Genomic DNA, 19,062 nt, shown 5'->3' with positions numbered 1-19,062 from the left:
TCTCTTCGTTCATTTTCCACGTTGCCATGGATACGAGTTGCTTTCCTTGGTGCGCGGATGATACAGCCCCCTTATCTACACTGTTACACACGCGTAACTGAAAGGTACGCCGCTAAATGTTGAAATTCTTAAGTTGTGGTACTTTCTTTCCACATATCGGGAGGCCCAAAAACACGCCCTCAACCTTAGTGGTTATAATATAACCTGACATATATTCAATATTGGTCAATGATATAGAGGATACTTTAAAAATGGAAATGAATGATTTGGGGTAGTCCTTGCACAGTGACTCGCGATTTGTTTCGGACCCACACCATTTTTGAGACACCCTATACTGTGGATATCTTTCTGTTTACTATTCATATCTGGCCGTTTATTGTAGGGAAACAGTTTCGGAACAAACAAGTTACTGGCATGGTTTCGTTACACCATTAACTAAAGGTACATGTAGATAGAGCTTTGTAGAGCTATGTGTACATATTTCTTTCTGCAGTAAAGTTGAGGGGAACCTTCGAAAACCATGACAGCTAGTTACATGTAAACGTGTCCGTCAGTTTTAGCGTTTGTAAAGCAAGGGGAACAGTCAGAAGGTATAAACACTTGACAACGATATACCCGACCTTGTACATTAAAATGTTTGTCTTGAAAAGCACAATAGCGCTATATCGAACCACACGTTGTTGTGCCAATATAACGAGGCGGCTTGTAATGTACAATGTATAAATATATTGACATTGGCATCAGCTGCAATGATATCTACAACTAGATGTCAATACCTTTTCGCTAACGCCAACATTTCATTCATCCACACTCCCTCGCAGGAAGATCGCTTCGATTTCACCGCATAACGTATAAGGCACAGCCTCGTCTCTGGGAGAGATAACGCGGTCAGTTACCATACGGCAGGGGCACTCTGTCACATCGCTGACTATCTGTGGATAACTCCAGCCTTCTTGCAGGAGGAAGAGGGGCCTGTCACCAGTGTGGAAAGGTGACCAGGCAAGGGGCATTCTGCTCCCCGAGAGGACATTTGGATACCCGTATGCCCTGGAGAAGTAAGTATTAACGGCTTTTCTTTATTGGTGTTTATTATCAGTTTGTTATTATCGCGGCAGCATGGCGAAGTTTCGTGTGTCATGGTTTATCATCGACATCTAGATCGGTATCTTGACGATGGTGATGTCAAGTCGGGATGCTGCGTGTGTCAAATTATAGTTGTCATGACTGCAAATTGCGACCAGCTAACTTGATCAGGCGGATCAGCGTTACGTATTGTTGCATTTCTGTCAGATTTGATAACAACAAAGCGAGCGACAATACGACCTGGTTGTTGATATCATGTTAGCATAGTTCATGCAGATTCATAATAAAAACACGCAACCAACTGCATGCAAGATGTGGTTTCTCTAATCCTATTAGTGCAGCAAGCGAAAAACTGTTTTGCATGATGTGGTTAATTAGTTGTTGTTATCATGTTAGTGCCGATTCATAACAAAAACAAGCGAACAACTGCATGCAAGACGTGGTTTTTGTAATCCTATTAGTGCAGCAAGAGAACAACTGTTTTGCAAGATGTGGTTTTTGTAATCCTATTAGTGCAGCAAGAGAACAACTGTTTTGCAAGATGTGGTTTTTGTAATCCTATTAGTGCAGCAAGCGAACAACTGTTTTGCAAGATGTGGTTAGTTGTTGTAATCATGTTAGTGCCGATTCATAATAAAAACAAGCGAACAACTGCATACAAGATGTTGTTGTTATTGTTCTCTTGTCAGTGTAAATTCATGACAAAAATAAGCGAACCTGCCCAACTGCATATTTGAAGACAAAAATACGAAAGTCGAAGCGAACACTGCTTGGAATTTGTCGTATGTAATTCTCTATATATTCCCTATTCCCCTATAAGTGCTCGTGTACTGTTCCACAGAGTTATTGATTCGGCGAGCTGCTAATGTACAAATGGAATAGGTGGATTCTGGCGGCGATGGTGTGATGTCAAGGTTAGGTTATAAAAAGAAGATTATTTTGATATCGTTAATTACCGTTCGCATTGAAAGTTATTGGTTGTTGCAAAAAGAATGAGACTATTTTTCATAGCTCTGTTTACTCGGATTATATAGCTGTTAACAAGGTTAAAGACAACTCCCTCTCAACCGTCGAGACTTCTCAAAATGTCAACCACAGCCTGAGGACATCAGGGGTTTAGTGCTCCGGCCTTTCACTCCTGGCCTGATTCTCTTCAGGATGTGCCAACCATAGGTATTGCATAATCATTCAAACTGGTTATAACTATTGTCTCAAGTTGCACTAATTTATTATAATGATTTAGGAAAATGTTCTTACTCCCCTCTGTGATTCATCTACTGTCACGAATTGATCTGCAAGGGTCATTTTTCAAGACTTTGATTCATAGAAATACGACGTTCATGTCATTTTGACTTCTATTGACTTGTAATGTTCGTGATGTATATATGTTTATTTTCAATTTTATCAATGGAATGTAGTCAAGTCATTATTGGATTTTCAAGAACATAACTGCTAAGTGTCCTTGAAAAACCAATAAAGGTTTCGAGTTTATTCATATTGACAGTCATATTGATCGAGTTTTACTCTTCCCTCTGAGGGAATAACAAAGGTTGCACACATTGGGTGATTTCAAAGTTGGTTTTTGCAGTACTATCACCCTGAGTTATCGTTGGTACAAGTTCATGTATAATTATGTGCTACTCTTCATCATCATCACCATCATCATCATTATCATCATTGAAGCATCTTGATCCCTTTGGATCTTTGCCTACACGTGCATGCAGAGCCAAAGTAATAGGGTGTGGTGTTTGTATGTGTTTGCTACAGTACATCGCATACTTCTACTATACATGACATTCTTACGGACGTCAAGCTCTGTATGTGCATTGCGGCCATTACTGACCAGAAAGCTGCTGCCTAATGTATACTAGGCCTACCCCTTTAAGGGGGCATTCATCCCTTCGAATGCTACCACAATACTGAACATGAAACAAGGCTACTATTTGCCCGAAGGGAAAAGGCAGATGTCTATCGTGTGTGAATTGTCATTTACTGTTCATTGGATCAATACGAGACTATCGATGTCCAATATTAATATACAACCAGGTAGCCATGCCCGTGCACATGACACTATGGGTCGCCATGCACGTTCATAGCGCACTATGATTATGTAGGTTTGGTTTCTTTTTGTAAAGTACAATGCCTATTCTATTCAATTTACGACTTTTGAAATGAAGCCTAGGTTATTTCAATCAACTGTGATATCATGTGGCACGAAATGAGTGAAACATTGAATATAAACATGCATTGAAAATGTAAATCGCATTTAAAAATGCCCGTCTATATAAGTTGGCCTGTATGTTAAGGAGTTGTATCATCTTATTAGATTTAGTTTGGAGATACCCGTAAATTACAAGCTGGGGTCATAACCTCATATTAAAGGAACACATGTTGGGTGTGGGATTACATGTTAACTGGCCAGGAGGACACCCCCGCCCGCCATCGTGCACCACCACATGAAGTATCACACCAAAGCTAACGTCATATACATGAATTTTGCCGATGTTGGCGTGGCCAATATGATATGGCGCGAGCAATTTGACACCACATGTTTATTAAGCTTTCTGCTAAAATCGTGGATACGGCCATCAATATGTACCTTCTGAGAGTCGCTGATATAAGGATGATAAACCCCTTTCTACAATTCGACACTAAGTAATTACTTGGCCAAAAATATACCATGCAGGAATCGAGAAAATATTGCTCTGTCGATTGTCTAATCTATGCAGCCCTGTTCTCCACGTTCTATAGGCAATTAGGCGTTCCGGCGCTCATTTGATTCCCTCAATAATCTTGATTATATCCGTAACCATTAAGTGATTAATTCCTGTCATTATCATTACTTGATGTTAATGTATTTATACATGTACTTTATTGCCATCCATAAATGAACGTTATGTAACCGGTAACCCCCTTGCCCGTCGCCCCCACCCAGTAAAAGTACAATGTAAATGACCTCAGAATCAGCCTGTCAGCAGCTTCAAGATATCATTAAGAAATCAAATCCGCTTCATTTCTTCTCAATTTGGGATTTAATTTCACTTGCAATTATTCTGTGCGCATCCGTCCAATCACTGCTGACAAGTCGTCGTGATTCTTCAGGAAAAACGGGTTGTTGACTTTCACTCGAACTGACAGCAGAGTGGAATGTCATTAGGAGGAACCATGAGGTAGGTTACACCGAGATCTGATGCTGGCTCGTTAGTGGTTTGTTGGTTCGTCATGGAGTTTGTGTTTTTTACGCGTGATCAACCCCCATCAAAACGAATTACCGGTGTAATCATTCGAGTGTTTCCGTTTCTGACTGCTTCCACTCATTGTTCAGGAAACGCTAAAAAAGGATATCTGTGATATTACGTCGAGCGATCGAGATAAATAACTCGATCGCTCGAGATAACTCGGGCGATCGAGATTAGTCGCAGGGGATTGAGTTATTTATCTCGAGCGATCGAGATAATAAGTCCATCGATTGAGATATTTTCAGAAAAAAAAATGTTCACGCTGAAAAAAAAAATCATGTGATGTCCTTTCCCAGCCACCGTATGATTCCCTGCAATGTGTCATTTGAGTTGACCTATTATAGGCTATTATCAACTCGCCGAGAAGACCTTCATCGCGTAACCTCACTCCCGTAGCCCCAAGTAAAGACATTCTTGCTTTTGACCTTTCATAACAATCAAAGCATCAGCTTGATCACATGTATAACATGAGATCATCGTGGATAAGTATTACTTTTAAAGATCAATCTTGTTGCCCGGGTTTCTAAAGTACGCCGACACATACTACAGGGAGTCTTGGTGTATCTTTTTGGTTTTGAGGTGAGGCTGGGACTAAATATCCTAACTGTGTATTGTAGCGACTGGTATGGCATGTTTGTCGAGGACGCCCCATATCACCTTACACCAGATCTCGGTTCTTCCCTCAATGGTCATTTTAAAACGAACAAATAGGGTAATAAGGCAGTTATTAAGAAGCATGATAGAGAATTAAGACAATTTCATTGTTTATAACAAACCATGCACACACGCAACCTTCCACAAAACGCCTTCGAAAAGCATCGATACTGTGCTTTCAACTTAGTTTTTGATATCGTCTCACTTCAATTATTCACAGCGCTACATACGGTGGCCCATTAGGGACATCATGTTTTTTTTAGATTCAAATACGATTATTTTTTCTCGAATTTTCTCCACGGAATTAAGTATTTTCTCCGCGGAAATAACATTTATCTCCGCGGAAATAACATTTATCTCCGCGGAAATAAATACTTTTCTCCACGGAAACAACATTTATCTCCGCGGAAATAACATTTATCTCCGCGGAAATAAATACTTTTCTCCACGGAATTAAGTATTTTCTCCGCGGAATTAAGTATTTTCTCCGCGGAAATAAATAATTGATTCCGCTGATATGATTGGTCCTGCATTTTAGAGGACGAGGTCAAGGTGAAACTATTAACCCTTAAACCCCAACCTTGCGGTAGGCTCGGGAACCAAGCTGTACAGGCGCTGCCCGCTGGAACACGAGGCCGCTTGTCAATCCCGTTTGACATTGTCAAATCTGACAATCATCGTGTTACTTACATCTTCCACAGTCTTCATGCCAACACTATACACGTATAGTCAGATCTGACAATGTCAAACGGGATTGACAAGCGGCCTCGTGTTCCAGCGGGCAGCGCCTGTACAGCTTGGTTCCCGAGCCTACCGCAAGGTTGGGGTTTAAGGGTTAATAGTTTCACCTTGACCTCGTCCTCTAAAATGCAGGACCAATCATATCAGCGGAATCAATTATTTATTTCCGCGGAGAAAATACTTAATTCCGCGGAGAAAATACTTAATTCCGTGGAGAAAAGTATTTATTTCCGCGGAGATAAATGTTATTTCCGCGGAGATAAATGTTGTTTCCGTGGAGAAAAGTATTTATTTCCGTGGAGAAAAGTATTTATTTCCGTGGAGATAAATGTTATTTCCGCGGAGAAAATACTTAATTCCGTGGAGAAAAGTATTTATTTCCGCGGAGATAAATGTTATTTCCGTGGAGATAAATGTTATTTCCGCGGAGAAAATACTTAATTCCGTGGAGAAAAGTATTTATTTCCGCGGAGATAAATGTTATTTCCGCGGAGATAAATGTTGTTTCCGTGGAGAAAAGTATTTATTTCCGTGGAGAAAAGTATTTATTTCCGTGGAGATAAATGTTATTTCCGCGGAGAAAATACTTAATTCCGTGGAGAAAAGTATTTATTTCCGCGGAGATAAATGTTATTTCCGTGGAGATAAATGTTATTTCCGCGGAGAAAATACTTAATTCCGTGGAGAAAAGTATTTATTTCCGCGGAGATAAATGTTATTTCCGCGGAGATAAATGTTGTTTCCGTGGAGAAAAGTATTTATTTCCGTGGAGAAAAGTATTTATTTCCGTGGAGATAAATGTTATTTCCGCGGAGAAAATACTTAATTCCGTGGAGAAAAGTATTTATTTCCGCGGAGATAAATGTTATTTCCGCGGAGAAAATACTTAATTCCGTGGAGAAAAGTATTTATTTCCGCGGAGATAAATGTTATTTCCGTGGAGATAAATGTTATTTCCGCGGAGAAAATACTTAATTCCGTGGAGAAAAGTATTTATTTCCGCGGAGATAAATGTTATTTCCGCGGAGATAAATGTTGTTTCCGTGGAGAAAAGTATTTATTTCCGTGGAGAAAAGTATTTATTTCCGTGGAGATAAATGTTATTTCCGCGGAGAAAATACTTAATTCCGTGGAGAAAAGTATTTATTTCCGCGGAGATAAATGTTATTTCCGCGGAGATAAATGTTATTTCCGCGGAGAAAATACTTAATTCCGTGGAGAAAATTCGAGAAAAAAAAATCGTATTTGAATCTAAAAAAAAACATGATGTCCCTAATGGGCCACCGTAGCTACACGTATGCGCTCTTAAAAATAACACACCGTAATTTCCTCATTTGATTACTTAGTATATGGTTACCATGGCACGCCTTGTCTTCACAACAATGCATGCAAGAATTCCGGAGATTGCCAATTTTGTTGCCGATCATGTATTCATAAACGTCAACGTCGTCATTTTTCCAACAGGTTCTGATTTTGCACGGTGTTTTGCGCGGAAGCAAATGATTCCTTTTTCATCTCAAAATAACGCGCTGAGTAGAATCCCTTGTTCCCTAGACATTTTACCCCAGGACAGTTCAGACTTCTACACCGGGCTCAGATTATCTGTGGCGCTTGTAGCTCTTACACAAGACATGTCTCCGAACTTCATGTTGCAATTGTCTCTCTTCCCCGCCCCCAACTCGTTTGTGGATATCCGGTAGTCAATCTTATTCCATTTGCCTCAGTGACTAATCTAATTTTCACCCCTATATACCCCGGGTAGCTGCACGATTGTGATTGATAAACCAGAGGTGGGTGGCAAACATGGTAAATTGATGGGCACCGCGCGGGTCTGCGAGCTGACATGATCAACCTCTACACGGGGAAGAGAAGATTGTATTTATCTTCAAGCGCGCTAATATCAAAATGGTCGCTTTTTTCATGGGCAAGATGAAGGCTAAGTACGGAACCAATTTCTTCATAAAACTCGAATATGTTTCTGCTCCATAATCCTGCTATTTATAAATATAAGTCCTACTACCCTCATGATATAATATATGATATATTTTTAGTGATGTTGCTCTGACCAGAATGATACTCCATATGCTCTACTCTTATCTCTTTTCAGTGATGTTGCTCTGACCAGAATGCTGCTCCACATACCTGTCCTCTTGATCTTGTTCTACTTGGTAGCCACAGAGAATGATGTAACTATAACCACCAATCTCGGCAGGATTACGGGACGGCGGAAGACCCTTAACTATGACATGGGTAAGTCATCGCAAATTATTTTGAGAATTCGTGAATATCTATCACCAGATATTTCTTTTCTGTGAGCGGCACCTTCGAAATTCCTCCAATTCCAATCGAGTTATGTTGATAAAATTTACCACAGTTCCAGTCAAAAAGAGCGGAGGCTAGTTGTGGTAAACTACAATATTTTACTCAGGGATGTGAAAATGTTCAAGACCCCCTCCCCACCCACTGCTGTGCCTCTGAAACATGAAGCGTCATATAGGATAATCGATTTGTGATTGCAGGTTCGTTCAAGGTGATCGATTCCTTCCTTGGTGTGCCTTACGCCCAGCCACCAGTGGGAGATCTCAGATTCAGGGTAAGCGTGCCATTTCAAAATGTTCATTAACTATATTTCAGTTACCAATACAAATTAAATCAAGGATATGAGTACCTTGTATGACTACAAAGTATATGTGTGAATCTGCTAAAGTGGAATCAGGTCTTTATTGATTTTCTACTCACTTCGCCCTCCCTCTTTTCAGAACCCCGAGCCAGCAACTGAATGGGAAGGTGTCCTGGATGCTACGAAGAAGCCACCCAAATGTCCGCAGCCTGTCTCGTGCAGTGATGTAGAAAATGAGAGTTGCTCGAGTAGCAAAACGCTCCATGTTCAGGAAGATTGTTTATACATCAATATTTATACTCCATATAAGGTAATTTTGAAGTTCTATTTTGGTCCTTTTTGGCGATATTGTTCTTCTTTCTTCACCACACTTGAAAATATTCCGGAGATGTGAATTCCGACTAGTTGAATTTGTAATGACAATGGTGGTATTGAAGTTGTGAATTCCGACAAGAAATTGCATTTGTAATAACAATGGTGGTATTGAAGGTGTGAATTCCGACAAGAAATTGCATTTGTAATAACAATGGTGGTATTGAAGTTGTGAATTCCGACTAGTTGAATTTGTAATAACAAAGGTAGTATTGAAGTTGTGAATTCCGACTAGTTGTATTTGTAATAACAATGATGGTATTGAAGTTGTGAATTCCGACAAGAAATTGCATTTGTAATAACAATGGTGGTATTGAAGGTGTGAATTCCGACAAGAAATTGCATTTGTAATAACAATGGTGGTATTGAAGTTGTGAATTCCGACTAGTTGAATTTGTAATAACAATGGTGGTATCGAAGTTGAAAATTCCGATAATTTGAATTTGTAATAACAATTTAATGGTGGTATTGAAGTTGTGAATTCCGACAAGTTGAATTTGTGATAACAATGGTGATATTATTGAAGCTGAATGTCCTGTTTTCTTTCAGACTGGAAGATCCAAGAAATTCCCTGTGATGGTATATATTCACGGCGGTTCATTCCTGTACGGATCAGGGAATGACTATAATGGGGAAGCGTTGGCCTCCATGGGCGTTGTGGTGGTTGCCTGTAACTACAGGATCGGAGTTTTAGGTAAAATATGACCCAAAAATGATTTGGTGTCAGGCCAGGCATTGATGATCCACTTACATGTATATTCGTAAGCACATTTATTCATCCTGACTCTCATGATTTTATATGTTCTCTTCAAATATAAAGTAGTCGCCGAGATGAATTACAATATGTCTGTTCGTAATCGAAATGCGAAATCTGTTTAGGAAGGTATACCCCTTGCTTGGGCGGATCATCTGCCACACCCTACTACAATGTACTTCTTTAATGGGGCTTCGGCCATGATACCTCGGTTGGTTTTCTTTTCAGGTTTCATGTCGGCCGGCAACCAGGACATGCCTGGTAACTACGGCATCTATGACCAGGTGATGGTGTTAACTTGGGTGAAGGAGAACATCGAGGCATTCCGGGGCAATCCCAATCAAGTCACACTGTTCGGCCATAGTGCCGGTGGAGCCAGTATTGGACTACACCTGGTCTCGCCATTATCAAAAGGTACGAGGAACTGATCTTCACCCATCAGAAGGTAACGAGATCAAAGTCTCTCCTACGATCTCAGAAGTAGTCCTGTCTGGTGGTAAAATCCGTGATCATAGCCGAGAAGATGTCCTTAGATAAGGATGTACCGGTATATGATACCATGCAGGATTAAACATGAGGTCCCTTATACCAAATTAGTCTCATGCGCCCATGAGTGTTTGAGAGCCTCTTTAAGCCTAAGGGAGATTCTTGACACTTTTCTTGCTTGTCGTACTCTGCCCGTCGAACTTCCTCATGAGTTTGATCAAGGATAGGCAGGAGTGAAACACTCAAAATAGCTTCTAATTTATCCTTTATTCGATGCATATATTCGAACGAATCTTCTCCTTTAGGTTTATTCCATCGTGCCATCATCCAGAGTGGTCCAGTAAATGCTCACTGGGCCCAACCAAAGCCTTCATCGTCATATTTCCCCCAAGTTCTACAAGCACTTGCTCAACGGCTGGGATGTAGCTATTCTAAGGTGCCGACCATGGTCACGTGTCTACGGAGGGTCCAATGGCCTGACATGACGTCAGCGTATATAGAGGTAAAAAAATTTTCATCATCGTCGCCAATATTGAGTGTTGCATTTGTAACCCTCAAATGTTTTTACTTTAACAAGAAAAACTTGCTGAGAAAAAGTTGTTTTTGAATAAAGCTGTCTTTTCCCACCCAACTCTAGGTTCCAAAATTCACGGCAACAGGAACTGACCTCCGTCCTTACATAGATGGTAACCTGCTGCCAACGAACGTGACGTCATTGCTGAAGAATGGTCCCATCAATGACGTGCCCGTCATGATTGGCTCCACCAAAGACGAATGGAGCCGGTTCATGACAATGTTCATGAACGACACTTTTGACTGTAAGATGATATTTTAAGCCTTCATTCGTCGAAGACTAGAGTGTCTTCGCAAATCCTGAAAACGGCCATCCCAGTGTTCAACTGTGTGCTTGGGAGTAAATGAGATCAAGGCATTCGCATTGTCGTTTCAGTGGCTTTGCGAAAACTCTCTGGAATCTTTCAATCGATCTATTTCTATCAAAACAAAACATACATGTACTAAAGTTATACAAAACATTGATTACATGTCATAAAATGAAAAGACTCCAGTTGATGGCAATACCAATTGTGAGGCAGTCATCTGTCAGAGGCCCTTAGCGGGCATCATTTTGTTGTGTAACGAGGGAGGGTAGTGCCGGATAAATGTAACTCCCTTATCCTTCCGGCTTTCACCCTCGTTCATTTTCTTTCAAGCACTATCATTCGAAGATGGTCTCGACCGAAAAACATTCACCAGAAGCTTGAGCTACGCCTTTTTATCGCTGTTCAAGTGGCCCCAAGCACTGATAGATGTACTACTGCATGAATACACTAACTGGGACACGCCCAATGACCCCATCGCAAACTTGAATAATTATATTGAGGTAGGAATTTTGGTCTGTACATTTTGGACGCAGTGGTATTGACCTCGTCCTCCCCAGAGAGGATGATAAATACGCTGACGAAATCGGGCTGCATTGGCAACCTATCTTCCTGAAACTTCGAACAATTTTCGACAGATAATAGTCGAGTAGTTAAGAAAACGAAAGACGAAAGCGCCGATGTGACATGTCATGCAAGATGGTATGACTAAGAAAAACTGGAACTGGATTCTATGTACCATTCTTACCACTTTTCTGCCGATGGGGTTTTTGCTTGTTGATGAATCATTTCATTGAACAAATCATCAATCGTGTTATCATTTTCAGCTCTTCACAGACAACGACTTCCTCGCCCCTTCTATGCAATTAGCCAAATACCTAACAGACAAAAATCAGCCAGTGTATTTCTACCAATTCCACCATAAGCTGCCGATGAATCTGGAGAGCAAGAGTGGGTGGGAATGGATCGGAGAGAGAAGCTACCACGGGATAGAACTTAGCTTCCTCTTCGGGTCTCCGTTCTCTGGGTTGGCGGTGGGAGACTCGGCATGGTACGAGGGGACATACACTGAACAGGACAGGAAGATGTGTAGAAACATCATGACAATGTGGACAAACTTTGCTAAAGAAGGGTAAGCGTACATCGTTGCAACTGGGTTGGGTTGTTAAAACAAAACCTGCTATACAAACTCCAAGGAAATACGAACATTAGATTATCAGTGAAAAGGTGACTGGTTTAATTAAACAACCAGGCCATGATGACTGACACTTAAACTGCATAATTTCACCGATTTTTGATTTCAGGGAGCCAACACCAACCAACAAAAATAGAGATCTGATCAATTTTGAGTGGAAAAAATTCAATCCAAATACCTCAGACTACCTACATATCGCTGCGGACGTGACGGAGATGCGGCAGCATTTACGTTCCAGACAAGTGGCTTTCTGGAACACACTCATCCCAAACTTGACCAAAAAACTTGAATCGATTACGCAGCGGACGTTTGAGGTTGAGATGTGGATTATTGTGGGCCTGTCGTCTCTGTTGCTTGTCATTGTAGTGTTGCTCATGGTCACCATTTGTAAAATCCGCGCCCGGATTGATCGTGCTTGGAAGAACGTCCCTCCGAAGGACAACGTCAAAACGTGAGATGAGATTCAGAGCTTCGGAATTTTGTCAGAAAGAATTAGCTCTTCTTTACCAACCAGTTCGTTGCCTAAAATAGATTGAAGTGGAAGTCCCGTCGAACGTCATGTATATGTAGAGTCTTTAATCAAAAATGTGTAAGGCAAGCTTCTTACCACCGTATTACAGAGTCTGAAAAAAACTACTTGGGAACGCTTGGAGATGTCCTCGCAGAATACTGGCGTCAGGAAAGGTCAAGCTTATCTCTAAGTTGCTGCCTGCGATCTATGAAGTCATCTGCACATGCACCACACCCAAAGCGAGCAAAGCTGTCCTAAAACCGTGGACGTGGGAAGTTCGTGAAGAGCAACAGATATGAGTCACGGATTCCTTGAAACTGACGGCAATGCAGCCAGGACTCCATGGAGTAGACTCGAGGGAGTTCCTCTGTCTTATCTACAGGAATGAGGCCGATCAAGGGCGTGCATACGGCGCCGTGCGGATTGTACCTTGGAGGTGTCACACCAGGGTGGTACACCACTTACGAAGACGAATGGACAACCAGTATTTGAAAGACCGTCAAAAGGGAGAGTTACACAGATTAAGAATTGGTCGGAAAACCTTTTAAAAACTCCTATCGAGCTTGATCCATCTACCAAAGGGTGAAGACATGAGATTGTAGTAAAGTATATACGTTTTCGTTTATGTTTGTTCAGGTTGATTGTGATGTCGACGTATACCTGTACAAACCGTATCCGGGTGTTGTTTCATACGTAGTAATAATAGTCATGATCGCGCGGTGTCCGCCAAAGGGAACAAGTGGGGAAACCGACAACAATCTTACAGGGAGTATGCCTTCCAGCAAACTTATCGATTTCGCGTGACTTGGACATCTCGTCAGCAATTGCTTTTGATAGAGTCCGTGTGATATTCTGTAAAATATTTAATTGCAATGTTGGTCGGATCGTGAAATAAAGACATGGTGTCGTGTATGTTGTAGTGCGTCGATTTACACAAAAGTTTTAAAATGTATTTTTGACTTGTTGATTTCTGTATGGTACAATTGTCATGACGTGGTTGGTTATGTCACTTAATTACATTCTCTTTGTATATCAGGGTTACGGGTGGCCATATAGTGTATAATTGTACTCATATCTCAGTATTATTATGACGAGAAGACTGATTTAACCCCTCAGAACGGCTCCAAGTGAAGTCGGAGACGTAGATGTCAGAATCGCTAGTCGGAGGGGATACTTTCGGCGGTTCCAGCAGGCAGTCGGTACCGCTGGAAGTTCAGTATGCTTGTAGAGTGGAAGTTGCATAGTAATCGATCACGTGCGGGACTGCGTCTTGGTCGCGCGTTTGTCAGAAAGTCTATGGGAGGTGTTATATTTTGTCATGACCACGTGGATGAGCTTTATCTTATATAAATACTTGGTGGGGCTCACTGGCTGATTTAATGATGGTCGGCAGTGAGTTATGAACTATAATACAAACGAGAGGGGAAAACATAAAAAGCGTGTACGGTATTTTTGGAATTGCATATATTGCAATCATAATTTTATTAAACGTAACAATATTCAATGTACATGTACATGCCTATAAAATCGTCACTGTTGTTTTTACGTTGTGACATGTTTTTCGATGGACAAATTATGTTGACTATCATGGACAGTATTTATATGTATTATTCGTCATAGATAACATGTCGTTAGTTGAAATAAATTCGTGTACTGGTATATATACGAGGTCGGCTTTGGAAACTATCAGTTCTTAAACTAATGTTTTAAGCTTCCAACTGGACGACGATGGAATAATTTAGCCCGTCAAAATCCTCTGATGACGCCAGAGCATCATGGTTCATGGAAACCGCTGTCCACCAAATGTTTAAGTGACTGTTGGACGCCTATAAATGAATTCGACCCAAAACAACTCCCTATGGATGCTAGAGCATCATCTCGTGGATGGTTGCTTTCTCAGCCGACGACAAAATGCATGCCACTCTTCCCCAGTTAAAGCGTCCCAGCACTCGGTCACCACTGATTTCTCCAAGGTGCCCATTCATCGTCCCCGCCTTCCCGCTTGGAGGAAGGGACGAGGCCAATCCACAGCGTTCGGAATGTCGTCGGACAGGGACAAAGGACTAAGTAGACAAAGTCCGATCAGACAACAGCATGCAACTGCAGGGTCGGGATGCGAGGATGTGAGAAGGACATCATAAGCTTCAAAGCATTTTCACTCCTGAAGAACCAGCATGCAAGTGCTGACCCTGATGGGACATGGATGCGAACAGGATGTCACATCCTTACTAATGAAGACCATAAAAGAGGGAGTCCGCAGATCCCAGTGAAATTCAAAAGATCACAGCCTAATGGCAAAAAAGGATTAAAGTCATGGATATTTTTATTACATTAATTTATTATACAAAACACATACTATACAAATACAAGACTTTATAACTAGACAATGCATGCAGTGATTAATCCCCATCTTAATTCACTGCGTCTAAAACTAAATCCATCTGCAAAAACAAGAAATGATAAAACAAAGCCTCACAAAAATCCAGGACAGACCCTTCCGGTCTCAAAAGACACATCTTGGAGTTTGTGTACTTTGCACTTAAAAATATTTGTTATACATCATTACATTATGGATAAAAGCTTATGCTCATTGCTATATACACGCAAGAAACAGTCAACACTTTGCAGAATAAAGCATGGTGAACAGGAACCCAACACAATAGCTTTTTAAAAACTCGCCAAAATCTTATAACCAGAGCATTCAGAGGCAAGTATCATGGGATGAGCAGAAGCACTAGATTATTGATCAATTCAGTCACCAATTGCTTAAAACCTGGTGACACTTTGATGCTCATTTAGAACAAAGTCTTGCTAGGCCGAGAAACTTGATATTTTCAATCACCTATTAATTGACAGAGCTAGGTAGGATGCACCCAGCACAATATTTCTAAATTGCCATTAACAATATCAGTTCTTTGGGGCCTAAATCATGATGAGAAATTTACACTTGATCCTGGTTTGATGCACAGGAGATTTCTAGTCCAATCTGGTACAGACTTGCATGATCAGTAGCCTCCACCATACAAATCAAGGCAAATAAAATACGATTTTGCAGAAATAAGTCTTTGTCAAGGAGTCTCTTGTCTAAGAATCTGCAACCTTTGAAATCACAGGTCCTTTCAACTCGGGATATTTGCTAATTTTACCAAATTTGGAACTAGAGTATTTGTTGTAAACGGCTGTGTGTTTTCCGGTGTCTGCTTTCTGCACGCAGGCAGCAATCTGTCGCATCACAGGCTTGATTTCAGATTCTGGATACGCACTGTAGAACGACATGGTGTCCGTCTGAAAGGGAAACGCATGTTCTGAATTAACCTTTGTTATCAAATTTCATTTTCACCAAAAACTGCACATAATCTGATAAGTCTTCACAGGAATATCTGCCTTGGTTGACAGCTTGATAAATCATCATCATAACCTTCTTTTGGAAGGACAAGGACACTTACCCAATTTGCATCTCCACCCAACACCTTCATTGAGAGGCAAAGAGCAGCAGCAGCGATCTTTGACGGAGCATGGTGCACCATGTTGTATTCGATAATGGTCAACTCCATGAAGTATTTGGCCATCGAATGTCTAGTGGCATCGACCTGAAAAATCAACCCAGAAAGGTTACCGTACTGGTCACAGAGGTGAAAAATTAAGACTATTTTGTTATCTACAACCACACGACCAATCTTCCCTTCAAATAAACTGACGATTCTGGTATGTTGTCTCTAAATCTACATGTGCCATTGTGACACATCCACACAATTTTAACACTTAATGAGGAACCGGCGTTGAGATAAATGCCAGTGGCGGCGCAACAATCGATCGTACCTTCTCACGCCATGACGTCATTTTCTGGTCTGTTGACGTCGCATGAGGTCAACCACGGGAAACCATTGCGTACATTTTTGCACAGGATTTCAACAACAGAAAACGTGCCCAATAACTGGCATCGCGCATATTTTCCACAAAATTATCTTAAGAAACTGATAGCTCAATAGATTTAAAACAGGAAGATGCAAACGTCGCCGAAATCGGTTGAAAATAAGCGATCGTTTTCGGGCTCAGAAATAACATGATAATGCATTGGAAATTGAGAGTTTTGGTACGATCGATTGCAGCGCCACGTGGCGGATAAATCGCGCCGGTTCCTCATTCTTACCACAGCAGCTTTGGAATTCCTTCGGAGGAAGTGAAGGCAAAGTGGTTTGCCAAGGTTGAAGTCGAGAGTTCTCAAAATGTGGCATTCCATGCGTCGGATTTCAGCCTTCGTGTATGCATTGTCTGTGATGTATTCAAAGTCACCAATCTCTGGCGCGTACATTTCTTCATATTTGGATGCAATTAGCATAGCTGTAACACCAACTAGCTGGAGCTTCTTCTTGGGAACACGTTCCTTCTGCAACCAAAGTGATCAAGGTTTTATTATCAATTTAAGGACTGAGTACAACATGCGGGATACTCATAAGGTTGGCTCAAATCAAAATGATCCACATGATGACTTATCATGAAAAGTTTTACTTACTGAAAGAAATCTGTCAATGATGGCCACTGAGAGGTAGAGCGTTTCTTGGAGAAGATGGAATCTCAAGTGAACCTGGATCAGCCAGTCGATCAGGATTGAACGCATCCTGCCGTTGATTTCCTGTGATGCACCCAGATAGTCAGCCTCCACTGCATACTTGTTCTAGAAAAGATTAGTAATTGCTTTTGAAGTACACATGGCCGAAACATTCCTATCTAAACATGACAAGAGCTTGAATTAGAAGAACTGGAAAGACTAATCGTTTCTGCTGGGATTGGGACAGAGTATTCTTTGCTACATGTAATAAGGTGATTGTCCAGGATGGCTAGACTTGAACGACAAAAACTTCAGCATTGAAACCAACCTCTAAGAAACGCATGTAGTCGTAGATGTCGTTTACATATTCACTGACGAGCTGTGGGTTTTCGTAGTCTTCTCTGTCAATATCGACAACATTTGAGGGCAAGACATAGCTTGAATAGGCCTTGACTGGACTTATCTTGCCGATTGGGACCTGTAATAATAAGGGGATACCAGCTGAGTTTTAAAAGTCAACAAATATCCACTTTACGGTACCAGCTAGCACAATCTGTATAAAGAGTGTCCAATTTAAATCAATCATCCGCAATCTATATTGTTTTTTTAATAAAGAACTCATTATTAGGCTGTAGGAGGGAGTGTCGAGAATTGGGACAGAGTCGATGAATTACTTGGGGTTTGCTCATTTTCTTCATACTTGCCTCAGCTTTAGCGCGAGAGTTTTCTTTCTCCGCAATATTCTTCAGTGATGTTGTTGCCTGATGCTTTGTCAAACCTTTATTGACTGGCTTCTGAAATAAACAAAATCAATCGCCAATCTGATTGTGTTATCAGACTACAGGAGGATGAATATATATATTCAATTTCAAACAGCTTTTTTTGGTTTGGATAACGAAATTTGTCCAAAGAACACTTGACAACCAGAAGTAAAACTTTTAGAACAAGTTCGAGATCATTCTTTGTAGGTTAGGCCGGTAGAATATACATTTGTGCTTATCTCAAACAAGGACCTCTGCTCCTGGCATTTCGTCATCTTAAGATTGATTTTGTTGCCATTTTCAACTTATTTCACCAAATAAACGTCTGAATTTGGGCATCCTCGGCTACGTCTACGTGTACTTACTTTTGCTGCATCTTTTATCCGGAGGTTGGAAACTTTGTTGTGGATATCTCCAAGAGCTGCTCGGGTGCCAAATGTATTCTTCGTCACATGCTGTTTCCCTGCCCTTTCAGTGTTTTCCTTGTTTGTCCTGGTATCCAAATAGTTCTGAAGAAAAAGACGACATTACAGTCATTTGGGCTCTGGCTTGTCTTTGTTAGAAGTATTTGTTAGGCCATCAACACTTTGCAGCCTCGCCCTTCAATGCAAATGCATAGCCATATTCAAATGAAATAGGCCTATAGGCCTATACAGTACACCACTGGCACTGCCACTGGCCTACGGCATATGTAGTGCCTTGTACATGTTGTATAGTCCTACATGGATGGAAAAGGGTGTACGCTCTTGTCTCGGCCATAACTTGGTGTGGATACTTTACTATTGAGAGGCCACTAAGCTCTACACTTAGCCTACTACTACCAGTACCACAGAAGAACGTTATGCATGCCTAGTATTAGTATTGTTAATGATATGATGAACGAAAAACAACATTATCAACAAAATAATGGTCAGAAATAGACGAATACGAATATTTGGCATAGTTACCGAATTCTGGGTCGTTCTGAGAGCCATTCTGGTCAGTTTTGGTAGTTTTTCTACGTGAAATAGCTTTGTAATACGGTGTTTTTATACGGTGTTTTTAGCAATGTTTACTATCGCGCTGCACGAGTGCTAATGAACGATGTACAAGGCAGTGCATTTGTACATGTTCTTTCAAAAGACAGCGGGCTCAATTTTGATTGGCTAAGATTTTAAAAGGCAAATAAACAAAATGAAAAAACGATTTTTTTTAATGAGTCAGTAGATACACTAACTAA

At 40.9% G+C, this 19,062-nt stretch overlaps 2 protein-coding genes across 2 annotated transcripts; one reads left to right on the top strand and one right to left on the bottom strand.

Moving 5' to 3' along the window:
* Nucleotides 1-749: 749 nt before the first annotated feature.
* LOC135483190 (fatty acyl-CoA hydrolase precursor, medium chain-like) lies at nucleotides 750-14,201 on the top strand. Its single transcript, XM_064763835.1, has 11 exons — nucleotides 750-1,055; nucleotides 7,825-7,967; nucleotides 8,237-8,310; nucleotides 8,477-8,647; nucleotides 9,259-9,403; nucleotides 9,692-9,877; nucleotides 10,255-10,451; nucleotides 10,587-10,767; nucleotides 11,161-11,330; nucleotides 11,655-11,959; nucleotides 12,132-14,201. Exons 2-11 carry the CDS (start codon nucleotides 7,844-7,846, stop codon nucleotides 12,475-12,477), a joined length of 1,899 nt encoding a protein of 632 aa, XP_064619905.1. The 5' UTR covers nucleotides 750-1,055; nucleotides 7,825-7,843; the 3' UTR covers nucleotides 12,478-14,201.
* Nucleotides 14,202-14,859: 658 nt separating this feature from the next.
* LOC135483206 (G2/mitotic-specific cyclin-B-like) lies at nucleotides 14,860-18,925 on the bottom strand. The gene is made up of 8 exons (XM_064763865.1): nucleotides 18,791-18,925; nucleotides 18,209-18,352; nucleotides 17,787-17,876; nucleotides 17,411-17,560; nucleotides 17,047-17,208; nucleotides 16,684-16,920; nucleotides 15,980-16,123; nucleotides 14,860-15,818 (listed from the first exon to the last, which is right to left on the bottom strand). The coding sequence occupies exons 1-8, from the start codon at nucleotides 18,815-18,817 to the stop codon at nucleotides 15,618-15,620; spliced, it is 1,155 nt and encodes a 384-aa protein (XP_064619935.1). The 5' UTR covers nucleotides 18,818-18,925; the 3' UTR covers nucleotides 14,860-15,617.
* Between the last annotated feature and the right edge of the window lie 137 nt (nucleotides 18,926-19,062).

The sequence above is a fragment of the Lineus longissimus genome, chromosome 2 (assembly GCF_910592395.1).
Source record: "Lineus longissimus chromosome 2, tnLinLong1.2, whole genome shotgun sequence".
Taxonomy (NCBI): domain Eukaryota; kingdom Metazoa; phylum Nemertea; class Pilidiophora; order Heteronemertea; family Lineidae; genus Lineus; species Lineus longissimus.
Note: the sequence above shows the minus strand (reverse complement) of the source record. Positions and strands in the feature narration are given on the sequence as shown.